Here is a 24,246-nt window from a genome sequence, read left to right on the forward strand (position 1 = left end):
ATAGATTATGCTCGATTACAAATACAGGGGATAGCAAAGGAGAGAGAAAGAAACAAAACAAAGTACAACACACCAAGAATTACGTATTTTCGTTTTTATATGTTTTAAAAAAATATTCTTTTAAAGCCTTACTTTGAATTTTTGGATTATGCTGGCTGTTTTTATACATATCTGGAAGAGAGTTATAGAGTGTGTAGGCAATATAGTTAAGAGATTTTATTGTATTGTGGCTGTGTATGTCTTGATTGTAAAGTAGCTTGATGTTAGTGTTGGTTGATTGTTAGGTAATTTGTAGGATGGTGGTCGTGACTTCATGTTCGGGAAGGACTGTGATTCGAAGGAATTTGTCCAAGAAACGGGACTACATATAGGTAGGTACCATGATATTGAAGAAATGCGAACAAAAACAACTATTTCACATTTAAAAAAATAATCTATTCTGAAACATTAAAACGGCCACCATTTTGAACCGGAAACACAAACAAATTTACAATCAAACAAAAAAGATAGCAACCAAAATAATATGGGAATTGATAAATTGAAGATAATATTGGTAATTTTTAAATTGAAATATGAGATCGATAAAAATTATAGAATATATCTCAACAGCTCAGTGGTGTTTTCCCAGTAAGATAGAGGTCCTTGGATTGATCCCCAGTTGCAACCGCTACAATTTTTTTCTGTGTCTTGTTCTGTTTCATGTTTCGTTTATATTTATTAATATTATCTTCCATCATAGATATTCAAATTGATAGATTTGCCTAACATGAAATCTGGGTATCATTTCAATGAGCTGAAGGCAAACCACATGAACATAGGAAGATTCTCGAATGTTTTGAATAAACAATGACATCAGTCCTACATTAACCACTGAAGAGCGTACATTGAAATAACAAGACCATGCACAGAAAATTAAAGTTCGCTAAAGTAATGCAAAAATTTGCAGCGCTGTCCATTGTGGGACTTTTCTGCGCAGGATCTGAAAGTTCCTTCTTATATGAATTGCCTGGCGTAGCAACCCTAAAATTGAGTGAGGTAAATTATAGCTTATTTGTAAAAGTGTCTAACTAAATAGTGTAGCGAAATAAAAAAAATTTGGATTCAAGCCCAAACTTTTGTTTACCCTTTTTGTGTTTGTAGATAACTTTTTTACGCAGCCAGAAAATTGTGCGCCATTATACAAATAACTAGTAATTCATAAGCAGATTTTATTTTCGAATACGGAATGGTGATATTATAATGCGTCAGCTTCGTGACATATTGACAAATCACCGAAAGTGGAATGGTCACGCCGCCTCCCGGGCTCGTCTATTAACTTGAATATCTGTGCTAGTGATCAATTCTCGTGAAAATATTACAAATACAATTTGAACAACTAAAACCATAAATCGAAAATACAACACCAAAATTAATACATTTCCTTATATTTAATTTTCATTGGCTGATTATGTGATTAATTTTGAAAATACTTATTTCAGTCAGCTCTCTAAAGAATCTGGGATATGTCGAAGTTTATTAGAAGGTATTTATCGATTATTAATTAGGAATTCATATATATACATCCATAGAAAAATGCATTTCAATTTATTTATTAATTTTAAAGTCATTACAAAATTGTTCATTTTAATGTGCTTTTAACCTTTCCCTTACTGTGCTAAAAAAATATACGCGTTCCGGTGCTGTGTAGTCAATACACATCTCAAAATAAGCGATTTAATATCGGAAAAATATGAATATTCATAGCTATTCGATTATGTTTATTATATTTTATATCAAAAGTGATAATAATTGTAATTTAATTGCTGAAAACATGAAAAAACCATCGGCAGATGCTAAAGAAAAGTGCGAGGGGTCCACATCTAACGACGGTTCGCGGCCAACTGGCTAGCGGCTTGTGGCTGGCACAAACACAGCTGTGTGGTCGTAGGTATCGATGGTCTAAATCAAAAACTACAACTGCAGAAGTGTGGATGTCTCATGTTCCTGCATAGCGAATTAAAGCGGGACATCAATAGCGTGTCATTTCCTCGCACACTCTTCGCGTATTAGTATCACACGGTTGATTGTATTAGTGTATTTGTTCCCGATTTTTAACAAAAAACTCTGATTTTTAATTGAATTTGAAAACTATGTAATATATTATTTTTTAATTCAGTGCATAAATGTATAACGGAGGAATACCTAAAATCTGAACCCAGAATTTATTATATTTATAGAGTTATTAAAGTTATTAGAAGCAATGTGTAGTAAATACATACCACAGATAAGGAAAGGTTAAGGAAAATTCTTACATAAATATAGACAGTGGATATATCAAATATACTAGTGATGAAAGAGCTTGCCTTTTAAAGGCAGTATTGATGCTAAAAATGTCGATAACCGAATTGATTCTGTTTAACAGCAAGATTGCTCTGCCCACAGGCAAAACCATTGACAATTAGTTAGTCCTTCTGACTGGGAGAGAGAACAGTCTATGCTGTTTGTGAAGGAGATAACCATCGGGAACATAGAAATTATTGCTTTCTATGATGACCGAGTTTTCAAACCATCCAGGAATCCCTTCTGACCCGTGTATGGCTCATTCCGAGCATACCCAAAGGGAAGTCTGCAGGCTAGAGCCACTCCCTCGTGTAGAGATATATCAGGGAGCAAATGACGGCATTCATGATTGATTGATTGATTGGTAGCTATCCTATTAAACTGGAGATCGCGGGTTCAAATCCCGGCATGCGCCAATCAATTTTATTTGATTAATTTGCGTTGTTTCACAATTAATAGAGACCATATTTGCGGCATGTTCCAGAGTGGTAGATACTCTCAGAATTGAAGCATTGCTTGGAATGGCTTTAGCCGTGTTTGGTGACCAGATCTGAATAGCCAGGTACTCTCCCACCTTCCCCTCCCCACGTGTGCGGTGTACACATAAATTTAAAAAAAAAAAACGTAGAGCAGCTAAAAAATATTACTTAATAATATGAACTTAATGTTGGTAGTCTAAGTATTATTAAGTAAAACATTATGTAAACAGATATGGTTGAGTTAGCTCAGTGATCGAAACACTTCCCCGGCAAGGAAGGGGTCCTGGGTTCAATTCCTAGATGGGACTGAATCTTTTTCTGTTTTACTTCTTTCGTTTCAGAGTTGTTAATATTGTTTTCGATGATTAAATAATAATTTGATTTCAGAGCGTGCCTGGGACATTCGATCGTCATGGCAATCGTGTTCATCTTATTCTTTGGAGTAGGACCTCTCATCTTCAAGAGCTCTGCGAGCATCCAGAGATTCTTTGTCTTCTTGACCTTCCGTAAGTTTATCTAATTCTAAATAATAAAAAGATCCCCGAGGGGCACGTAAGTAAAACCATTCCACGAATTTGGAGTTCCGAAAATAATGCAAGGGAAATGGAAGCTTTTTAGTTCGCTTTACTTTGGAATTTGGCAGCCACCTCTGGTCTGGAAAAATACTGGAAAAACATTCCTCGACTCTGTGCAAAAGGGGCATTCCATTTGATATATTTTAACAGATGATACTCCGAGGAACCTGTGTCGTTGATCCCCTCGGCACGGGTGCAAAGTCAGAATACATTAACTATACAGCAAATATTTTTAAGCGGTTGAGATGAGAAGTTTGTCACACGAGAACAGATCACTTTTACGAATCCTTCTTGTGTTCATTAAGTTTGTTACGTGAAAACAGGTCACTTCTACTACTCATTCCTGTGTTCATTAATTTTGTCACAAAAAACGGGTCACTTCACTGACTCGTTCCTGTGTTTATTAAGTTTGTCACATAAGAACTGTTCACTTCTATAACTTGTTCGTTCCTTAAGTCTGTCACGTGAAAACAGGTACGTTCATGTTAATACGACTCGTTCATGTGTTCATTAAGTTTTTCACATAAGAACTGGTCACTGCTACGACGCGTTCGTATGTACATTAAGTTTATCACATGAGAACGGGTCACTTCAACGGCTTATTCCTGTGTTCATTAAATGTGTCACATGATGGTCTCTTCTACAACTGATTCCTGAGCTCAATATAAGTTAGTCACATGGAAGCGAGTCACTTAAATGACTAGTTCCTGTGTTCATTAAGTTTGTCGCATAAGAACTGGTTACTTCTACGAATCGTTCATGTACTCATTAAGTTTGTCGCATAAGAACTGGTCACTTCTACGACTCGTTCCTATTTTAATTAAGTTTATCACATGAGAATGGGTAACTTCTACGACTCATTCCTGTGTTCATTAAGTTTGTCACATGCGAACGGGACACTTCTACAACTAGTTTATGTGTTCATTACGTTTGTCACACGAGAAGGGTCACTTTTATGACTCGTTCCTGTGTTCATTAAGTTTGTCACATGAGAATGGGACACTTCTACAACTCGTTTATGTGTTCATTACGTTTGTCACACGAGAAGGGTCACTTTTACAACTCGTTCCTGTGTTCATTAAGTTTGTCACACGAGAAGGGTCACTTTTACAACTCGTTTATGTGTTCATTAAGTTTGTCACACGAGAAGGGTCACTTTTACAACTCGTTTATGTGTTCATTAAGTTTGTCACACGAGAAGGGTCACTTTTACGACTCGTTCATGTGTTCAACAGGTCGGCTGTGACCAAAACCTCCTAGATCACAAGGCCGGGACACTCATTCAAAGCAGCCTCCTAACTTGTATGAGATTCTGTAAAAATTTTGTTTTAATTTTTTAATTTAATTTATTTTTATTTATTAAAACATTTTAAAATGTTTTAGTTAACTTTAAAAAAGTTATAAAAATACATTTTTTGGAGGTTCCCATACAAGTTAGGAGGCTGATTTGATTCAGTGTCCCGGCCTTGTGATCTAGGAGGTTTTGCTGTGACACACTGGATTCTCTGTTTCGTTTTTCCAACAACAAAATTGAATTCCATACCAGATTTGGCACATCAAAATTGTACATACATTATTAAATTTGTGAATTAATTTGCTTATTTTATTTTTTTAGCTCAATGGCCCAGAAGTTATCTACTGGCAAATCCGGAAAAACTAGGATTGGATGGAGTTAGAACTGTTTACCTGAAAGTTCAATCCAATGTCACCGGCTGTCCCCTGGAACTTGGTAAGTTATTTTTTTATCATTGTTATTACTATTGATAAGGAGATATGTATGCGTAGCTCCTGTAAGCACCCAGGCCATAGGCCCATTGTGCTATCTTTTTTTTTTTTTTTTTTTTTTTTTTTTTTTTTTTTTTTTTTTTTTTTTTTTTTTTAAGTACATAAAACAGGCATGGTGCCCAAGAATTTACATACATGGATGTTTAAATACATAATAACAACTTTAAATTTACATACATGGATGTTTAAATACATAATAACATCAAAAATAGTAACAAAATGAAAAAGCTAAATATGCAGAAGTAAATAACAAATAAGAATGGGTAAAAGGTAAATACAAATATGTTCATAAACGATTTGTTATTGTCACACCTGTATTGGTGAGATAATGAATTAAGTAGGTACAATGTTGCTTCTCATTAAATAAAGGGTTTCATCACAATATCAGCTTAATATGATTAAAGGTAATACATTTTTTTTGAAGTGTTTAAATTGGTCATTAAAAATGTCTATTACATTATTAGAGCCATGTATAATGTTATAGTTTCTTAATGTTCGCGGTACAGGGGAAAAATATCCTGTATTTGAGTGGTAGGCTTTAATATAGAAAATGTCGTTTATCCTCCTTGTTGATTTTCTTGATGGAATATTGATGTTAATTTGGGATTAAATGTTTGGTGTATCAACTGATGCATGTATAATTTTGTGTAGGAGCAGTACATCAGAAAGTTTACGTCTGTCGGTCAGTGAGTGTAGTTTGTAGTGTAAAATTCGGTCATTATAAGTTCCAAATTGATCAGATAAACCTTCACGATAAGCAATTACACGGGTTAGTTTCCTTTGTATGGATTCAATCCTATAATTATGAATCTCGTAATTGGGAGACCAAATTGTTGATGCATATTCGAGAATACTTCGCACAATTGATTTATATAATGTCAAAGTTAATTCTGTACTTTTAAAACAATTTGTAATTCTTAGCGTCAATCCTAATACTTGTGATGCACTTTTTGAAATTGTATCTATATGTTTATTGAAGCTAAGTGACGAGTCGAAAGTCACGCCTAAGTCTTTGATTGAAGTTGTGTTTAGTAAAGGGATATTGTTAATGTGATATGTGTTTGAGAATTTATTAATGTTCTTTGTGAATGAAATTACGGCACATTTGTTTTCATTAAAATATAAATCATTTAGTGTACTCCATTCATGAAGTGATGATAAGTCTTTTTGCAAATCGGTGCAATCTTCTAATGAAGTAATTTTTTTGTACAACTTAAGGTCATCGGCAAACAGGAGATATTTTGATGTTTTTATTCTTAAAATTATGTCGTTTATAAAGATTAAAAATAGCAAAGGTCCAAGATGCGAGCCCTGTGGAATTCCCGACGTTGCAGTAAAAAGATCCGCGGAGTACCCTCCTACAACCACTTGCAGTTTTCTTTCTGTAATGTAACTTTCGAACCATTTCAAAGTATTTCCATTTATGCCAAATTTTTCCAGCTTCTTGATGAGTAATGATTGATTTAACTGGTCAAATGCTTTGCAAAAATCCGTGTAGATGGCATCTACTTGTAAACGTTTTTCGATGCTATCGCGGATGTACTGGGAGTATTCGAGAAGGTTAGTTGTTGTGGAACGCCGAGGGAAAAACCTGTGTTGCTCAATGATAATATATTTACTTACATGAGCTAATAGACAGTCATATATTATTGACTCAAACAACTTTCCTATGCAGTCAAGTTTAGAGATAGGTCTATAATTTTTTATGTCGCTCTTACAACCTTTCTTAAATATAGGTGTTAAGAAAGCCGTTTTCCATTTGACTGGAAAAACACCTTCTTGTAATGATTTGTTATAAAGAAGGCTAAGTGGTCGGGCAAGAACATCTCTGCACATTTTCAAAAATATTGGCGGGATACCATCAGGACCTGATCCCTTATTGGTTCTCAAATTCTTACACTTGACTAATATCGTTAAGGGCGAAATAGTGATCATACCAAGGCTTTCGTTACAGAAATCTTCAGATATTTGTGGCGAATAGTTTGCATTGTGAGGTTTATAAACAGATTGAAAGTGCTTTGAAAAAAGCCCGCAGATAACTTGACCTTGGGTAGTTTTTATGTCGTTTAGGTGCATCTCCTTTGGAATATCGGTTGTGTTTTTATATTTGCTTTTTGCAAATTTCCAAAAATCATTTGGGTTAGCTTTTAAATTTTGTTTGATTAAGTCTAAATGCTTATGATAACAAACTCTGATCAGATTTTTTGTTCTGGTTCTAATCAAGCTGAATGATGAATGATCTAGTTCATTACCATATTTCTTATATTTTTTATGAAATTTGTTTTTTTTCTTTATCAAACGAATGAGATCTTTTGAGTACCATTTAGGAAAGTGATTTTTGTTCGTTTTGAGGGGAACATGAGAAGAGATAATCTGGTAGAGTATACTGTAAAACTGTTCTACAGATTGATCAATATTTCCCTGATTAATGAATTCCCAATCAATCTCACGAAGAACGGTATTAATTGAATCATAATCGGCTTTATAAAAGTTTGGTCTTGGGGCGTTACGGGTTTCAAGATGTGGTAGAGAATTAAAAAGAACATTTATTTCTAGAGCAGGGTGGTATGGATCTTCTTTGCTTAGTGGAGATGACGAACGTATTACTGATATGTCTTCTTTATCTGATAAAATGAGATCCAATATTTTGGATTGGTGATTCACTATTCCGTTAACTTGTTTAAGATTACAGAATGATAGTGTATCGATGATGTCAGAGGTGATTGTATTTGTGTTTGTGGTGAAAGGTAATAAATTGCTTGTTTCATGGGAAATCCATTGAATGTTAGACTTATTGAAATCGCCAAATATTAAGATGTGTTGGTTTGGTGTTGTTAGGTACACATTTCTAAGATTGTTTAAAAATGAGCATACAATAGATTCTTCTTCAGTTGGTGGTAGATATACGGTGCAGACATTCAGTTTGATATTCCTGTTATTGTGGTTTATATTGAGTTGGATCCACAAGTCCTCCGCTTGAGATTCCCAATGCGCCATCCTCTTCGCCTCTAGTTTTCTCGATACAGCAACCATGACTCCTCCTCCATCTTTTTTTGTTTTGTGAACTCTATCCCTCCGAAATACTTCATACCGGTTATCTACTAATTCTTGGTCATAGATAGATTCCTTTAACCATGTTTCTGTTAGGCTTACTAGGTCATAGTCGTTGATCAGGACGTTTTCGTATATTTCATCAATTTTTGTCCTCATTCCCCTGATATTCATATACATGCAGTTAATCAGTTCTTTTCTTTTGAAGTCATTTAGTTTTGTTTTTAGTCACATATTCTGTTGATCGTGAGTCGTAATTCTGTTTAGGTCTCCCTCACGACGAATGGTGACCACTCGAGAGAGATCATTTCTTTTTGCCAGGATACTGCCATTCTGCACCCATACGTATTTATAACCATTTTTTTTCCCGGCGGCACGTGCTTTTCCAAAAAGTATTTTGTTTTTTATTGTCAGGTGCTCATTAATATAAAAGTTAGTGGTGGGAGCGCCTAGTCCTAGTAAGTCTGTTGTGAGGCCGCGGCGAGTCCTTACCGCAGCGATGACGTCATCACGGAGACGTTTTGTCGTAAGCTGGACGACAATGTTGCGTGGACGGTTGGAAGGCGACGAGTGACCGCGAGCGACGCGGTGCACCGTCACCACAGCGCTACTTGGAAGCGGGACGTTAATAATGGACCCCATTCTCTCCAGTAATGTTCTTGTTCTTGTTCTTGTTCTTAGTAATGGGATATCATTTACTAACCGAATCGCAACACGAAGAACATATGAAGTCCTCGTTCGCAGTATTCTGGAATACAGCTCCATTATTTGAGCCCATCCGGTACAAAACCATATCCTAGAAATAGAAAAGTACAAAAGAGGTTTATTCGTTGTCTATATATGAGAGAATATATGTACCATCCATCCTTGCTCTAGACTTAATCTCTAGAACTATACTTAATCCACTTATATTAAAAGAGGTTATCTTATAACTAACTAACTAACTAACTAACCATCACGGCGTTTCCCTTCAGGGGTAGGAAGAGAGGACGGTCTGCTAAACAACTCGGTCTTGGCACACACTTCTTGCCTCGTACATCATCTCATACATTCTCTTCTATTATTCTGACTCTTGACATGGCCCGACTCGACTATCTGATTCACTTGATCGTGCCATGTCTTCCTCGGGCGTCCCCGACTTCTGCTACCATTCGCATTTGCATCATACATCCTCCTTACACTCCTTTCTTCGCTCATTCGCTCTACATGCCCAAACCATCTAAGCGTCCCTTTCTTAATCTTACTCATTACACATCATCAAACCTTGCATTCTTTGCAGATCTCCACATTTGTCACACGATCATACATGGTCTTACCACACATCAGGGATCTCATTTCAACAGCATTCAATCTACTTTCATTCTTTATCTGCCAGTTCCATGCCTCACTTCCATACATCAGGATAGGTACCAGCACTTCATTGTGGACTGCTAACTTCGCTTCTTTGGACAATTTTTTATTGGCGCCAACTGCGTACAGTCCTCCATTAATGGAGTTACCTGCATTTACCCTTCTTTCAATATCTCTGTCTCCTTAACAAATATACTTTGTGGAAGATCCCATGCACTTTTTTAATACTCCGAAATCGAGAACTTGTGCGACCAACGGAGCTACTCACCAAATTCGACGAAAATCAGCCATCTCATAAACGACGTGCACACAAAACAAGAGTCACCAAATAATTCACACCAGCCGAAATGACAACTTCACGAAAAGTAGCTTCATACAGGAAGGCGCGGTCCGTCCATACATGCTGTGGATGTTCCGCATCCCTTGGATTTTAGAGTAAAAAGATTTGGACTTCTAGCCGTAAACAGCAATACTGCAATTTAAATATTTTAATATTTCTACAGCCACCTTAACCACTCAGAACATTAGAACGTCAAAAGACGTAAATATGATAATAGCGGTCAAGACATTAGAACGTCTTTTCACGTAAACGCGCGAGATTTTACAAAAATCGATTTATTTCCATCACTAGTATACGGATTGCCATGATTTAAAAAACAGAGTATCGATAATGAATAACGCTACGCGTCTGTATTCAAGAATATCTATGGAAAGTAGAGGTGCATTATCTAAGCCGATTGGATCTGTCATCTTGTTCGTTCATAATTTATTGCGTTTCTAAATAATTTATTAAAAATATTTTAATTTGGACGGTTAATATTTTGAGGTGACTAATAGTTTCTAATTATATTTCTTCAATATATAAAGTGTTATTTCTTTATGATACTCAGAAAAAAGTACATTTTTCACAGCTTTGAAATAATGGTCAGCGATTTTTACATATTTTTGACGTTTTCAGAAAATTTATATTTAGACACGCAAATATTTACGTATAACAAAACAATACGATAGTGAATTTCATAATCTTTCCAAAACATCTTTTAGAATGAGGCTACGTTTCCCAAAACGTGAGTTATGAAGCTTTTAACAAAACTCGTGAATAACACAAAAATTTTCGCGTTTTGACAGTTCGCAAAGGAACATAAAGTAAATAAAAGTCCTTTTCTGAGAGGTTAATGTGATTTTTTTTACAAAAACGGCGCTGTAAAATATAATACAAATATTATTATTATAAGACATCGTGCATATTACGCACAACGAATGACACGATACAAACAGCGCGGGCGATTCTAAATACACATACATTCTCAAATACTGTGAAACGCATAAAACACATTGTGGTGTGGAAGCAATCTGTAAACCGTATCCAAAATGCTAGAACATACGTACTTTCCGCGCGTGCACACTGAGACCCGTAAGCCAATATCTTCGTCAACTTTAAACGATATTAATGACAGCATCCAACGTACAAAAACCGTCTTTAATGCTCATATGCATAATGCACAGAATCGTATACTCTATTACTAATCCATTGGATTGTATGCGCGCGGTGCTTTGAGCTTGAATACTGAAGACGAATTCTTATTGAATATTATTAACCTGCGATTTACTTTTTAATCATAATTTAAATAAATAAAAATGAATCCCCAAAATAAGATGGATACTTCGCCAACGTGTTCTAAATGATAATAGTGAATTGGGTGGTTGTATGATTGAATCATTAATGCGAAAATTTTTTGTGTCTCTGCCATTTGCGGAAAAAAAAACTTATTCTTGATACTATTGAGTTATGGAGCTTAATGGATTTATGGAGATAATTTTAGGTACCTAATTGTATCTTGTTTGTGGGCTAGCGTCTAGATGTACATATTTGATATCAAGTAGTAAGTACGAGTCATTTGATGTCCAGCATCTCTTTTACAAAAAGTCACCGACCACCACTGGTATACGGTTCTACCAGCAGAACCCGGTACTACAAAAACTAAGCCACACGGTTTCTTTTGGGTACCCCCTCGTATACTAGAGACATCTCTTGGAGAACTCTATAAACTCTGTGTTACTAGCACTAGAGCCATCTATGCTACGTAGCTCGAAGTATCACAGTTATTTAATTCTTACCATTTAATTTTCAGGAGTCTGGCACATTCTACCTTCAATGTACAAGAGCTGGTCCAGCACTTACGTTCGGAACAGTTCAACAGACGGCTTGGAAATAGAAGACGAAGGGAGCGCAGCATCCAGTATCAAGGATACAACTTTCGACGCATTGCTCGCAAAGGGAGACAGACCAATCATTTTGTACGCACACGGAAACACTAATAATAGAGGAGCTTCCCACAGAGTCCAGTTGTACAAACGTTTGCAAGACTTGAATTATCATGTTGTGGCGTTTGATTATAGAGGTAAAAATGCCTTTTTTTTTTTCTTTTGTACAATACATTATTATTATTAGTTAGTGATTAGCTGATGAGTTTATTAGTAATTTTAATTTTAAAGAATGATTCATTGATTGTTTCATCGTCATATTCATTTGATTCGTTAATTGATTTATCGTCTAATTTAATTGATTCATCGTCTGATTCGTTGGTTTGTCTATTGATTTGATTAATTAAATTATTCTTTTGATTGGTTCAATTAATTCTTTTATTGATTCATTGTCTAATTCAATTGATTCATTGATTTGTCTATTGATTCATTGTCTAATTCAATTGATTCATTGATTTGTCTATTGATTCATTGTCTAATTCAATTGATTCATCATCTGTATCTTTGATTTTTCTATTGATTCATTGTGTAATTCAATTGATTCATCATCTGTTTCTTTGATTTGTCTATTGATTCATTGTCTAATTCAATTGATTCATTATCTGTTTCTTTGATTTGTCTATTGATTCAATTAATTTTTTGATTGGTTCAATTATTTCTTTGATTGATTCATTGTCTTATTCAATTGATTCATCGCCTAATTGGATAGATTCACTGTCCGATTCAATTTATCCATTGATCGGCTCATCCTCTGATTCATTTGTATGATTGTCTGATTCGATTGATTCATTAATATATTCATTGTGTGATTCATTTGTATGATCGTCTGATTCAATTGATTCCATGATCTGTCAATTGATTCTATTAATTAAATTGTTTTATTGATTGATTCTTTGGATTCTTTTAAAATTAATTGATTCTTTAATTAATTGATTGACTAATATATTTATTTATTTATTTAATGGATTACTTATTTATTGTAAGAACCCTTTGCTAGCCAAGTCTTCCATCACTGCATAGGCGATATTTTACCACTATAATGGTGGTAGTTAGGGATTCAAATATTGTAAGGTTATTTGTAACCGGGGACAGGTGTTGGAAAGCAATATGTTAATAAACTTATCTCATTCTAGGCTATGGCGATTCAACGGACATGCGTATATCGGAGTTGGGGGTAGTGGAAGATACAATCCTGGTATACAACTGGATACTTGAAAGGCAGCGACAAAAGCACCACGTAAAATTGCACGCTCCTGTGTTTTTCTGGGGACATTCTTTAGGTACTTATTTTAAACTCTGTTTCGTTACGCTCTTCTCTTTAATTACTTTTACCATATTACTGTCAATGGAATAGTTTGAATGATTTAATCAAATGATTAATTCAAATGAATGTTACAAAAGATTGATTGAAATGATTGATTAAAACGTATGATTCAAATGATTGATTGTAATGATCAAGTCAAAAGTATGATTCAAGAGATTTATTCAAATGATTGATTCAAATAATTTTTTTCAAATGATTGATTGTGATGATCAATTCAAACGTATGATTCAAGTGATTTATTCAAATGATTGATTGTAATGATCAATTCAAACCTATGATTCAAGTGATTGATTCAAGTGATTGATTCAAATGATTGATTCAAATGATGGATTAAAATGATTGATTCAAATGATTGATTCAAATGATTGATTTAAATAGTTGATTTAAATTATTGATTTAATTGGTTGATTCAAATTGTAACGGACGTAGTTGACCATATTATTTAATTTCATAAAAATTGTTTTCTTTTATAAAATGTCCCTACTCCACGCCACTGGCAAAATCACCACTCCCCGCCACTGGTCATTTTTGTCCAGTTTTCGGCCCAAGCGGCTTGAAAAACTTTGACTCCGAATGGCTTCGATACCACATCGCCGGCTTACCTGCCGCGTGGATCAATGTCCAGCATTTTTTCTATGTAAAATTTACATAGAAAAATCAATTTTTAAACATTGCAAATATGTATATTTTACTTGTTCATCCCCTCGGCGGTAGTCAAATAAACACTATTTTCGATATACTACCGCTGAGGAGATATTAAAAAAGCTGTTTTTCACCCATATGTAAACCCATTTTTGAACAATATTTTTTACCTTTTTTGCGTGTACAAAAATCCAGGAACCTCGTAGCATAGTGAATCTTATCTCTTTCTGAGCGCTATGTTACGGGGGACCTCGGAAAAATACTAACTTAACATGTTTTACAAATTTGATCGCTTGAGATCATTTTTACACATTTATTTTACAAACATTTCTTATTTTTTGTCGTATCTTGGCAAACAAAAAATCTAGTTGTCAAGATACACATTCTCATAACTACTATGCTTTTAAACTATGTAATTGTCATTCATGTAAGCGCTCAAAATCTTTTCTAACTCGCAAATTTAAGCGACCACTATCACCATTGCTGCCGACAAAATGAATATGCAACAGTTTGTCGGAGGCTATAAACTCATTGTTGGCGCGGGTACAACCCCCCACCACTTTTGGGCTCCTAGCCCAATGTCGGGCGCGAGTCAGGCTAATTAAATATAAGCAGCCACATAATTAAAAATAAATCAGTTCATCTTTACCACCAAAACCAAGCGTTTTATTTATCAACAAGTGACTCCTGCTCAACATCTGCCTCACCTCGCCAAGTCTGCTGCTCCAAGATCTTCTGGTGTTACCTCTTCGAGACCAGCCGGCCCTCCTTTGGAAAACCTCAAACACCAGAAGCGAGCAGAGACGAAAGCACACCCAGTGCCCACCATTCACCAAGCCTGGGTGCGGGAGGCAGATTTCATCACAATATCAACTACAATCATCATCATCGGCCGTAAAGGAGCATCTCATCGGTTGAAGACACGGTTTGGACCCGGCGCCTAAATCTACAGTCTTGTGCGGACTCCCGTCCAGTACAAGTGGTCCTCCGAGCCGGATTCTCACACGCCTTCAACCAGGATGTCTCCAACCTTACGGTCGAGCCGGATCCAAGACGATGGATCCTCAACACCATCTGCAGATGCCCTGGACGCTGGGTCTCAGGCCACGGCTGTGGTTCACGTCACGCCTGACGTAACCCCCATGCCCACGCCCAGCACTACTCCTGACATGGCACCACCTGCACATCATGACTCACCGCCCTCCATATCTCAAGAGGATGCGATGGAGTCATTGCGACAACAGCTTCGCAGTCAAACCGAGCACATTGAGAGACTTAAAGCAGCTCTTCAATCAGCTCCAACAGCAGCAGCCCCTGCCCCTCCTGGACCTTCGAAGCTCCTGGAGAGGTCACCACCATCATGGACGCAGCCCGGCCAATCGAGCCCGGTGCCTCTGGTGGACCAGAGGTACGAGGAACCAGCAGCAGCAGTGCCTGCCCGATCTGGACCCGTACTCCTGGAAGGGTATCCTGCCCAAGGAGGACCCTGGCGCTTCCAAGGGTACAGCCCTGGATGGGTGCAGCCCGGCCAACCGAGCCCGGTGCCTCTGGTGGACCAGAGGTACTCAGCAGCGGCGCAGCCAAGGCCAGCCGGTCCCCCGCCCTCGTCACCCTGGCCCAATGCAGGGTGGCCAAACATGATGCAGCCTGGACCCTCTGGCCCCGTACCGCCCACCCCTCTGATAGAACAGAGGCAAGCCGTACCTGAAGTGCCAGCCGGACCTGTACCTCTGGTGGACCAGAGGTACGCATCACGAGCGCAGCAAGAGCCAGCAGGCCCTGCGCAACCAGCACCCTGGACCATTCAGGGATGCCCAGTACTGGTGCAGCCTGGACCTCATGGCCCTGTGCTGCCCGTACCTCTGCCCCACCCGGGGTACCCAGCGCCGACGCCAGGATCACCTGCCGGACTGCTGGAGCAGTGGGACGTGCCATGGACACAGCCTGGACCACCTGGACCCTCTGGACCATCTGGACCATCTGGACATGTGCCGCCCGTACCACTGCGCGAACAGGAGTATGGCGTGCCGGCACGGCCAGATGGCCCGCCCACAGCCAGTACCAGCTCCATGCCGAGATTCCCGCCCCAACCTACGGCGGATGAGACGGCCCAACATACCAGAGCCTGGGTTCAGCATGATGGCAGTCCCATGGCTCAGCTGGCCTCCGCCCTGACAGAAGCCATCAGAGCTTCAAGGGCTCAGGACAGCCCCCGTCCCACAATCGAGGACGATCCACGAATGGCGGCCCTTATTGCCAGACAATCTATGGCCAAGGACCTGCCTCCATTCTCTGGAGATCCACTGGAGTGGCCCACCTGGAGGGCTCAGTTTAACCAGTCTACCTCCACATGTCGGATGACCTCCAGCGAAAACTTGATCCGCCTACAGCGGGCCCTCAAGGGGAAAGCCCGAGAAGCCGTCGGCCCCCTTCTGATGGACCCTGCCCAGGTTCCGGAGATCCTGGCAGTCCTGGAGCAGAGATTTGGAGGGACTACTTCACTCGCTGCTCTGATGCTGGACAAAGTGAAGAAGCTGCCCCACCTCACAATTGAGGCCTCTCTGGAGGACATCGCAGACTTCTCTGGCACAGTTCAAAACCTGGTGGCATCACTCCGCTCCCTCAACAATGATGGCTATCTGACGAATCCAGCGCTGCTCAGTGACATCGCGGGGAAGATGCCGCCCACCTTGCGGTTGGCGTGGCTGATGGAAGTGCGGCATTACGAGGCCTCCGCTACCATCTGCCAGTTTGCCGCCTTCCTGAAAACCGTCGCGAACGCCATCCCAAAGTCCGGTTTGGTTGACCCCGCGAGGTCCCGCCCACGCCGTGAACACACGCTCGCGACAACGGAACAGTTTTCGCGCAAAAACGGTGCTAAAAAACGTGATACCTGTGAAAGTTTCTTAAATATGTCTGCCGCGTCAGAAAAGTTTTCGCGAAAAAACAATTCGAACATTTTCGAACACAAATTCGGCGTTGGGGTGGATCACCCATGGCGGAGGGCCCCCTGAACACGAAGCTGAGGCTACAACACTGGCCCTGCGCGAGGAGAGCCACAAAGACGACCTCATGAGTGATCTCATCAAACACAATTTTGCGATTGACTCATTGGGGATCACGTCCGCCTCTCGTGTAACTGCGCACATAGTACGTGCAAATCAGCTGATGGAAGATACAACCCATCAACTGACATCTGGCCGATGGGAAACCGGCCTTCTGTGGAAGGAGAATAATATCACACTGCCTGACAATCGGCAATGTGCATTAAAACGACTGTGGTCTCTGGAGAGAAAATTATCGAAGGAAAAGGACTTGGCAACCGCCTATGCAGCTAAAATCAACGGACTTATAACACAAGGCCACGCACGTGAACTTACGGATCGAGAGGTAGAAAAACCCTCTGCCCGCAAATGGTACCTACCGCATTTTGCCGTAGTGAACCAAAACAAACCAAACAAGATCCGTGTGGTGTTTGATGCTGCCAGCCGCTGCCGAGGGACCTCCCTCAATGATCAGTTGCTGACTGGGCCTGACCTGCTGACTTCATTGTTAGGAAACATACTCCGGTTTCGAGAGGGAAAAATAGCTCTCGCCGCCGACATCAAGGAGATGTTTTTACAAGTGAAAATCAAAAGTGAAGATCAACAGTCACAATTGTTTTTATGGAGACCAACACCTCAACAAGAACCACGTACTTACATGATGTCATCAATGATGTTTGGCGCTACCTGTTCACCAAGCAGCGCCCAGTACGTGCGAAACAAAGTGGCCCAGGAGAATTCTGCACTATTCCCTGCTGCCGCAGCCGCCATCCAAACAAAGTTTTATATGGATGACTATTTGGATGCGGTCGATACCAAAACTGAAGCGACAGCACTCATCACTACTGTTGCCAAAGTACTGTCAACTGGAGGATTCCACCTAACAAACTGGGCCTCTAACGACACTTCAGTGATGGCTACTATCCCGCTTATAGACCGAGCCAGGTCAGCCATCACCATAAACAGCGGAGAAGCAGATACCGAGAGAATCCTCGGACTTCTGTGGGATCCTGTCACAGATCGATTTTTATACGCATTTCGCGATGCTGCCGATCCTGAACTGATCAGCAGGCCTACCAAACGCCAGCTGCTCAGCATTGTTATGAAAATCTTCGACCCTGTGGGCTTCGTCGCTTGCCTCACAGTCCGATCGAAGATACTACTACAAGCTGTTTGGCGATCCAACATCGGATGGGACGACATCATCACACCTGAACACAACGAAAGGTGGATGGACTGGCTGGGACTTCTGCAAGACTGCAAAGTTGCCATACCTCGGCGCTGCTTACAAAACAAAGAGAGCTTCGTCACCCTCCACCTCTTCTGTGATGCCTCAGAGCAGGCATGCTGTGCGGTCGCCTACCAAACCGAGGAGATTGATGGGAACACCACAGCCACCTTCTTGGCCAGCAAGTGCAAAGTGGCTCCTCTGAAACCTCTTTCAATACCCCGCCTTGAGCTACAATCAGCGCTCATGGCGGCCAGACTGGCAGCAACCCTGAAGAAAGAATGTCGCAGCAACATTGCGCGAACAGTGTTCTGGACAGACTCGACAACAGTGTTGTGCTGGCTGCGCACAGATCCACGCACATACTCCGCCTTTGTGGCCAACAGACTCGGCGAGATCGACGAGCTCACCCGCATTGCAGATTGGAGATGGGTCCCTACCAAACTGAACCCGGCAGACATCGGCACCCGAGACGTCAACACTCCTGACCTCTCGCACTCTGGACGATGGTTCAGTGGACCAGCCTTCCTGACCTCAGACGAGGCAGAATGGCCGCGCGAACGGTGCAAACTGCCTCAGCCTGATGATGGCACCCTAGAAGTGAGGCCTCAATACGTCGGCATCACAACAACTGTGGCAGAGACACTGCCCGAAATCAACAGATTCTCTTCATGGCGTCGACTTATTCGAACTACCTGCTGGATACACCGTTTTATTAAAAGGTGTCGTGGAAAACATCACGAACAACCTGATAAATATTTAAGAAGCGATGAAATCAAAGAAGCAGAGGCCCGATGGGCAAAAATATGTCAAGAAGAGACATTTTATCATGACATAAATGCGCTCCAGAAAGGAGATCCACTACCAAGTGACAGCCGGCTCAAAGCCTTGAGCCCCTTCCTTGGACCTGATGGCCTACTGAGGATGAATTCCAGATTACAAGCCCTCAGTAAAGTGCCTCAAGCAGTGCGGACACCGATCATATTAGATGGTGATCACGCCTATACAAGACTTCTGGTGAGACATCATCACCAGGAAGCCGATCACCCAAGTACGGAGAGAACCATGGCTGAGGTGCGAGGCAGCTACCTTGTGCTGCGACTGCGAACAAATATTCGGATGATCGCCCACAACTGCCCCACCTGCAAGATGCGCAGGAGCAAGCCAGCCCCCCCACTTATGGGGCCCTTGCCGCCATCAAGGCTAGCCCACCATGTTCCTCCATTCACAAACTGTGGACTAGATTACTTTGGGCCGATGGAAGTCACCGTATGCAGACATCGGGAGAAAAGATATGGTGCAATCTTCACATGCCTATCTACTCGTGCCATTCACCTTGAGCTGACAACTTCACTGACCACGGACTCCGCCATCATGGCTTTACAACGCATGACGGCGCGCCGAGGCCAACCAAAAGCTCTGTTCTCAGACAATGGTACGAACTTCCATGGTGCCGACAACGAGCTGAAGGATGCCATCGAATCACTCAAAAATGATACCCGGATGAGGGATCATTTGTCAACAAAGGGGATCGAATGGAACTTCATCCCTCCAATGTCTCCTCATATGGGGGGAGCTTGGGAGCGCCTGGTGCGTTCTGTAAAAACCGCCCTGAAGGCCATCTTGCTGGAACGAGCTCCACGCGAAGAGACCTTGAGGACAGCGTTTGCCGAGGCCGAGTGGACTGTAAACAACCGCCCCCTCACACACGTCTCGGTGGATCCCAGGGACGAAGAGCCCCTCACCCCCAACCACTTTTTACTGGGAAGAGCCGGAAACCGACCTCATCTGTCACTATACGACAGGCAGGATGAGGAGGTATGCCTCCGTCGCCAGTGGCGTATCAGCCAACAACTTGCTGATATGTTCTGGAGACGGTGGCTCCGCGAATATCTCCCCACCCTGGCTGCTCGCCAAAAATGGCAACAGCCAGTCATCCCCATCAAGAAGGATGACCTCGTGATCATCATGGACCCCGCTATGCCCCGCAACAGCTGGCCACGCGGTCGAGTCCTTGATGCCACCCCTGCTGCAGACGGCCAAGTGAGGACCGCCAGGATCCAGACGAGCACCGGAATTTACGTCCGCCCCGCTGTGAAGCTCGCTGTAATCTTGCCGGCCCCACCTACCGATGCAGCCTCAACAGTACCACCAGCCCAGCACCATCCCAGAGGGACTGGCCGCCGCGGACTGCGCCGTACCAACAAACGTCCTATTTTTTAGTTCAGCATAGCTAAACGGGGGGAGTGTAACGGACGTAGTTGACCATATTATTTAATTTCATAAAAATTGTTTACTTTTATAAAATGTCCCTACTCCACGCCACTGGCAAAATCACCACTCCCCGCCACTGGTCATTTTTGTCCAGTTTTCGGCCCAAGCGGCTTGAAAAACTTTGACTCCGAATGGCTTCGATACCACATCGCCGGCTTACCTGCCGCGTGGATCAATGTCCAGCATTTTTTCTATGTAAAATTTACATAGAAAAATCAATTTTTAAACATTGCAAATATGTATATTTTACTTGTTCATCCCCTCGGCGGTAGTCAAATAAACACTATTTTCGATATACTACCGCTGAGGAGATATTAAAAAAGCTGTTTTTCACCCATATGTAAACCCATTTTTGAACAATATTTTTTACCTTTTTTGCGTGTACAAAAATCCAGGAACCTCGTAGCATAGTGAATCTTATCTCTTTCTGAGCGCTATGTTACGGGGGACCTCGGAAAAATACTAACTTAACATGTTTTACAAATTTGATCGCTTGAGATCATTTTTACACATTTATTTTACAAACATTTCTTATTTTTTGTCGTATCTTGGCAAACAAAAAATCTAGTTGTCAAGATACACATTCTCATAACTACTATGCTTTTAAACTATGTAATTGTCATTCATGTAAGCGCTCAAAATCTTTTCTAACTCGCAAATTTAAGCGACCACTATCACCATTGCTGCCGACAAAATGAATATGCAACAGTTTGTCGGAGGCTATAAACTCATTGTTGGCGCGGGTACAACCCCCCACCACTTTTGGGCTCCTAGCCCAATGTCGGGCGCGAGTCAGGCTAATTAAATATAAGCAGCCACATAATTAAAAATAAATCAGTTCATCTTTACCACCAAAACCAAGCGTTTTATTTATCAACAAGTGACTCCTGCTCAACATCTGCCTCACCTCGCCAAGTCTGCTGCTCCAAGATCTTCTGGTGTTACCTCTTCGAGACCAGCCGGCCCTCCTTTGGAAAACCTCAAACACCAGAAGCGAGCAGAGACGAAAGCACACCCAGTGCCCACCATTCACCAAGCCTGGGTGCGGGAGGCAGATTTCATCACAATATCAACTACAATCATCATCATCGGCCGTAAAGGAGCATCTCATCGGTTGAAGACACGGTTTGGACCCGGCGCCTAAATCTACAGTCTTGTGCGGACTCCCGTCCAGTACACAAATCATTGATTTAAATGGTTGATTCAAATGATTGATTCAAGTGATTTATTCAAATTATTGATTTGAATGGTTGTTTCAAAGGTGACCGGATAAATCATCACAATGATAATTCATCACAACTTTAAAAAGTTATATAAAGTCATGGAAAGTGATGAAAAAAAAACTTTATTAACTGGTTAAGTAGGTTAGGTTAGGTTGGGTTAAAAAAAAATAATTTTTTCATCGTTTCTAATGACTTTATATCACTTTTTAAAAGTGTCTTGAATTGTCACTGTGTTGAGTTATCATGGAACCGATTCAAATGATTGATTTAAATGGTTGATTCAAATGGTTGATTTTAATGATTTATTTAATTGGTTGATTCAAATGATTGATTTAAATGGTTGATTCAAATGATTGATTTAAATGGTTGACTTAAATGGTCGATTCGAATGATTGATTTTATAGGAGATTTTTTGTGATGTTATATATCAAATAAGAACACAATCAATGTTATTTACAGGTATATTAACAAAAAATAAACACACATAATTTAATATTGATGTTTAAACTAGAAGGTGGTGAGCGAACAGGGAAACACCTCGCGCGGTGTAGTAACCACGGCAGTCAGGAACTGAATGGTTCAGTTTGGGTTCACCTTGCCCGTTGCGGTGCTGGAGACTGTGTCAATTATCACGTCTGCTATTCGTGAAGAGCTGCCAATAGAAATTTATCCATTGTTATATCGCTGCTGTGTTCGATTCATACAATTCAAATTATTGATTTAATAATTGAAGACCCCAAGGCAAGAAGTTGTTAACTTACATTTTCGTAAAAAATGAGTTAGAATGCTCTCTAAACTAATTCGCATACGCTCTTTCCAATGAACACCATGCCAGAGCTTAAAAACGGCAAGAACATGCTTAAATCAATGTGATGAACATGTTAACTACGTGTTTCTGTGACATTAAGTTGATAAAATCAGGGCAAGAACTTGTTAACTACTAAGTTAGCAAGTTCTTGCCGTAATTCTGTAATTAACAACTTCTTCCCATCTACATTGGTTTAGATTTCTATGGTTAACATGTTATTCACTCACTTTAACGTTTACCTTGGTGGTTTTAAAAAGTTTTGCAGTGCGTGTTTTTTATTTAAAAATCATCGAAAATGAGTTCCAGAGGTGAAAAAATGGTGAAGATGTGTCAAAAATTGATCAGGTAAGCTGTATAAAACATTATCGTTCATCTTAATTTATCCTTAAAGTAGTTTGAAAATGGGTGAATCATTTTTGTTTTGGTGTTTTTCTGTCTTAAAGTCAACAATTTTTTATTGTAATGCTTATTAATTTGTTTCAGGAAGTGTTCAAGAGTCCACTAATTTAGTACAACCTGAGAAGCATTTAGAAATACCTCAAAATAATGTAATTTTAATGGATGGTAAATGCAAAAAAAATGTTTTACTCTGTGACTCTGAATATTCTTTTATGTTTTGAATTCCTTCATTAATGCTTTACAATATTTCGTTTCAGAAAGTGTTCAAGACTCTTTGACTGGTGTTGAGTTTGGGATATTATTAGGAATATCTCAACATGATGTCATGTTAATGATAGGTAAACATAAAAATACTTTATTTTGACACTAAATTCTTTTGAACATTGAACTAAAAATGATTATTTTATTGTACTTTGTATTTTCAGAAGATAATCAGAGTAGTCTAGAGTATATCGCTACTACCACTGGTACAGGAGATATAATTTTGGAATACGTACAACAAGATGAGATACTCAATACTTTAAATCAAACTCACCAGTTTGATACTCAATACTTTAAATCAAACTGGTGAGTTTGATTTAAAGTATTGAGTAAATTGTACCTCGCATCCGATTTGTCAATCCCAAAACTGTATGAGCTCTATAATATGTTTTGTGGAGAAAAAGAGTATGCCCCTGTTTCGTTGAATCGTTACACTAGGATCTTTACAGAGGATTTCAACTTGTCGTTTGGTGTGCCTAAGACAGACACTTGTGGGACTTGCGATAGCAAAAAATCTGACCAAATTCATGTAAATATGTACAAAGCTGTATTTGAAATGCAAAAACATGATAAGAAAAAGGCATCTGAATGTGATGAAACTTGTTTCATCACATTTGATTTGGAAAAGACGCTACCTCTCCCAAAGATATCCACAAACGTGGCTTTCTATTTAAGAAAACTGTGGCTCTATAATTTGGGAGTACATTGTGTGACCAAGGAGTTAAATAGGGCATATTTACATGTTTGGAGTGAAAACGAAGGGGGCAGAGGGAGCGAGGAAATTGCCAGTTGTTTAATGGCCTTTGTCAACACCATGCAACTTCAGAGCAACAAGTCTCACCTTATTGCTTGGAGTGACTCTTGTGCCGGTCAAAACAAAAATATATATTTGATTATGTTCTGGCAATATTTAATTCTAGCAAAAAAATTCAAAATAATTGACCATAAATTTCCTGAGGTTGGTCACTCATATATGGACTCTGATAGAGATTTTGCATTGGTAGAAAAAAAATTAATAGATGCCAGTCCATTCAATCAGTGGACCAATATGTAAATTTAATGATGTCGGCTAACACAAAAAATATACCCATCGTGACAATGATGGCTGATAAGTTTGTTAATATTAAAGAATTAGGGCAGCAATTGAACTTTATACACAATACAAAAAACACTATCGGAAAAAAGGTTAACTTTCAAAAAGGAATTCGCTGGATAAGAG

At 39.8% G+C, this 24,246-nt stretch overlaps 1 protein-coding gene across 6 annotated transcripts in view; it reads left to right on the plus strand.

The window, feature by feature from the left end:
- Nucleotides 1-24,246, plus strand: part of LOC149409707 (lysophosphatidylserine lipase ABHD12) — a 53,469-nt gene that overhangs the window by 16,996 nt on the left and 12,227 nt on the right. For 5 of the 6 annotated variants that reach the window (XM_089649506.1, XM_089649508.1, XM_089649507.1 and 2 more), the window contains exons 3-6: nucleotides 3,186-3,304; nucleotides 4,989-5,102; nucleotides 11,692-11,961; nucleotides 12,958-13,104. In XM_089649506.1, coding sequence (XP_089505632.1) covers nucleotides 3,186-3,304; nucleotides 4,989-5,102; nucleotides 11,692-11,961; nucleotides 12,958-13,104 — 650 coding nt within the window. Of the gene's footprint in view, nucleotides 1-1,478; nucleotides 1,523-3,185; nucleotides 3,305-4,988; nucleotides 5,103-11,691; nucleotides 11,962-12,957; nucleotides 13,105-24,246 lie in introns of all 6 variants that reach the window. The other variant, XM_089649510.1, reaches the window with a different exon arrangement.

Source organism: Hesperophylax consimilis, chromosome 30 (genome assembly GCF_061612785.1).
Source record: "Hesperophylax consimilis isolate HC1 chromosome 30, BYU_Hcon_1.0, whole genome shotgun sequence".
NCBI lineage: Eukaryota > Metazoa > Arthropoda > Insecta > Trichoptera > Limnephilidae > Hesperophylax > Hesperophylax consimilis.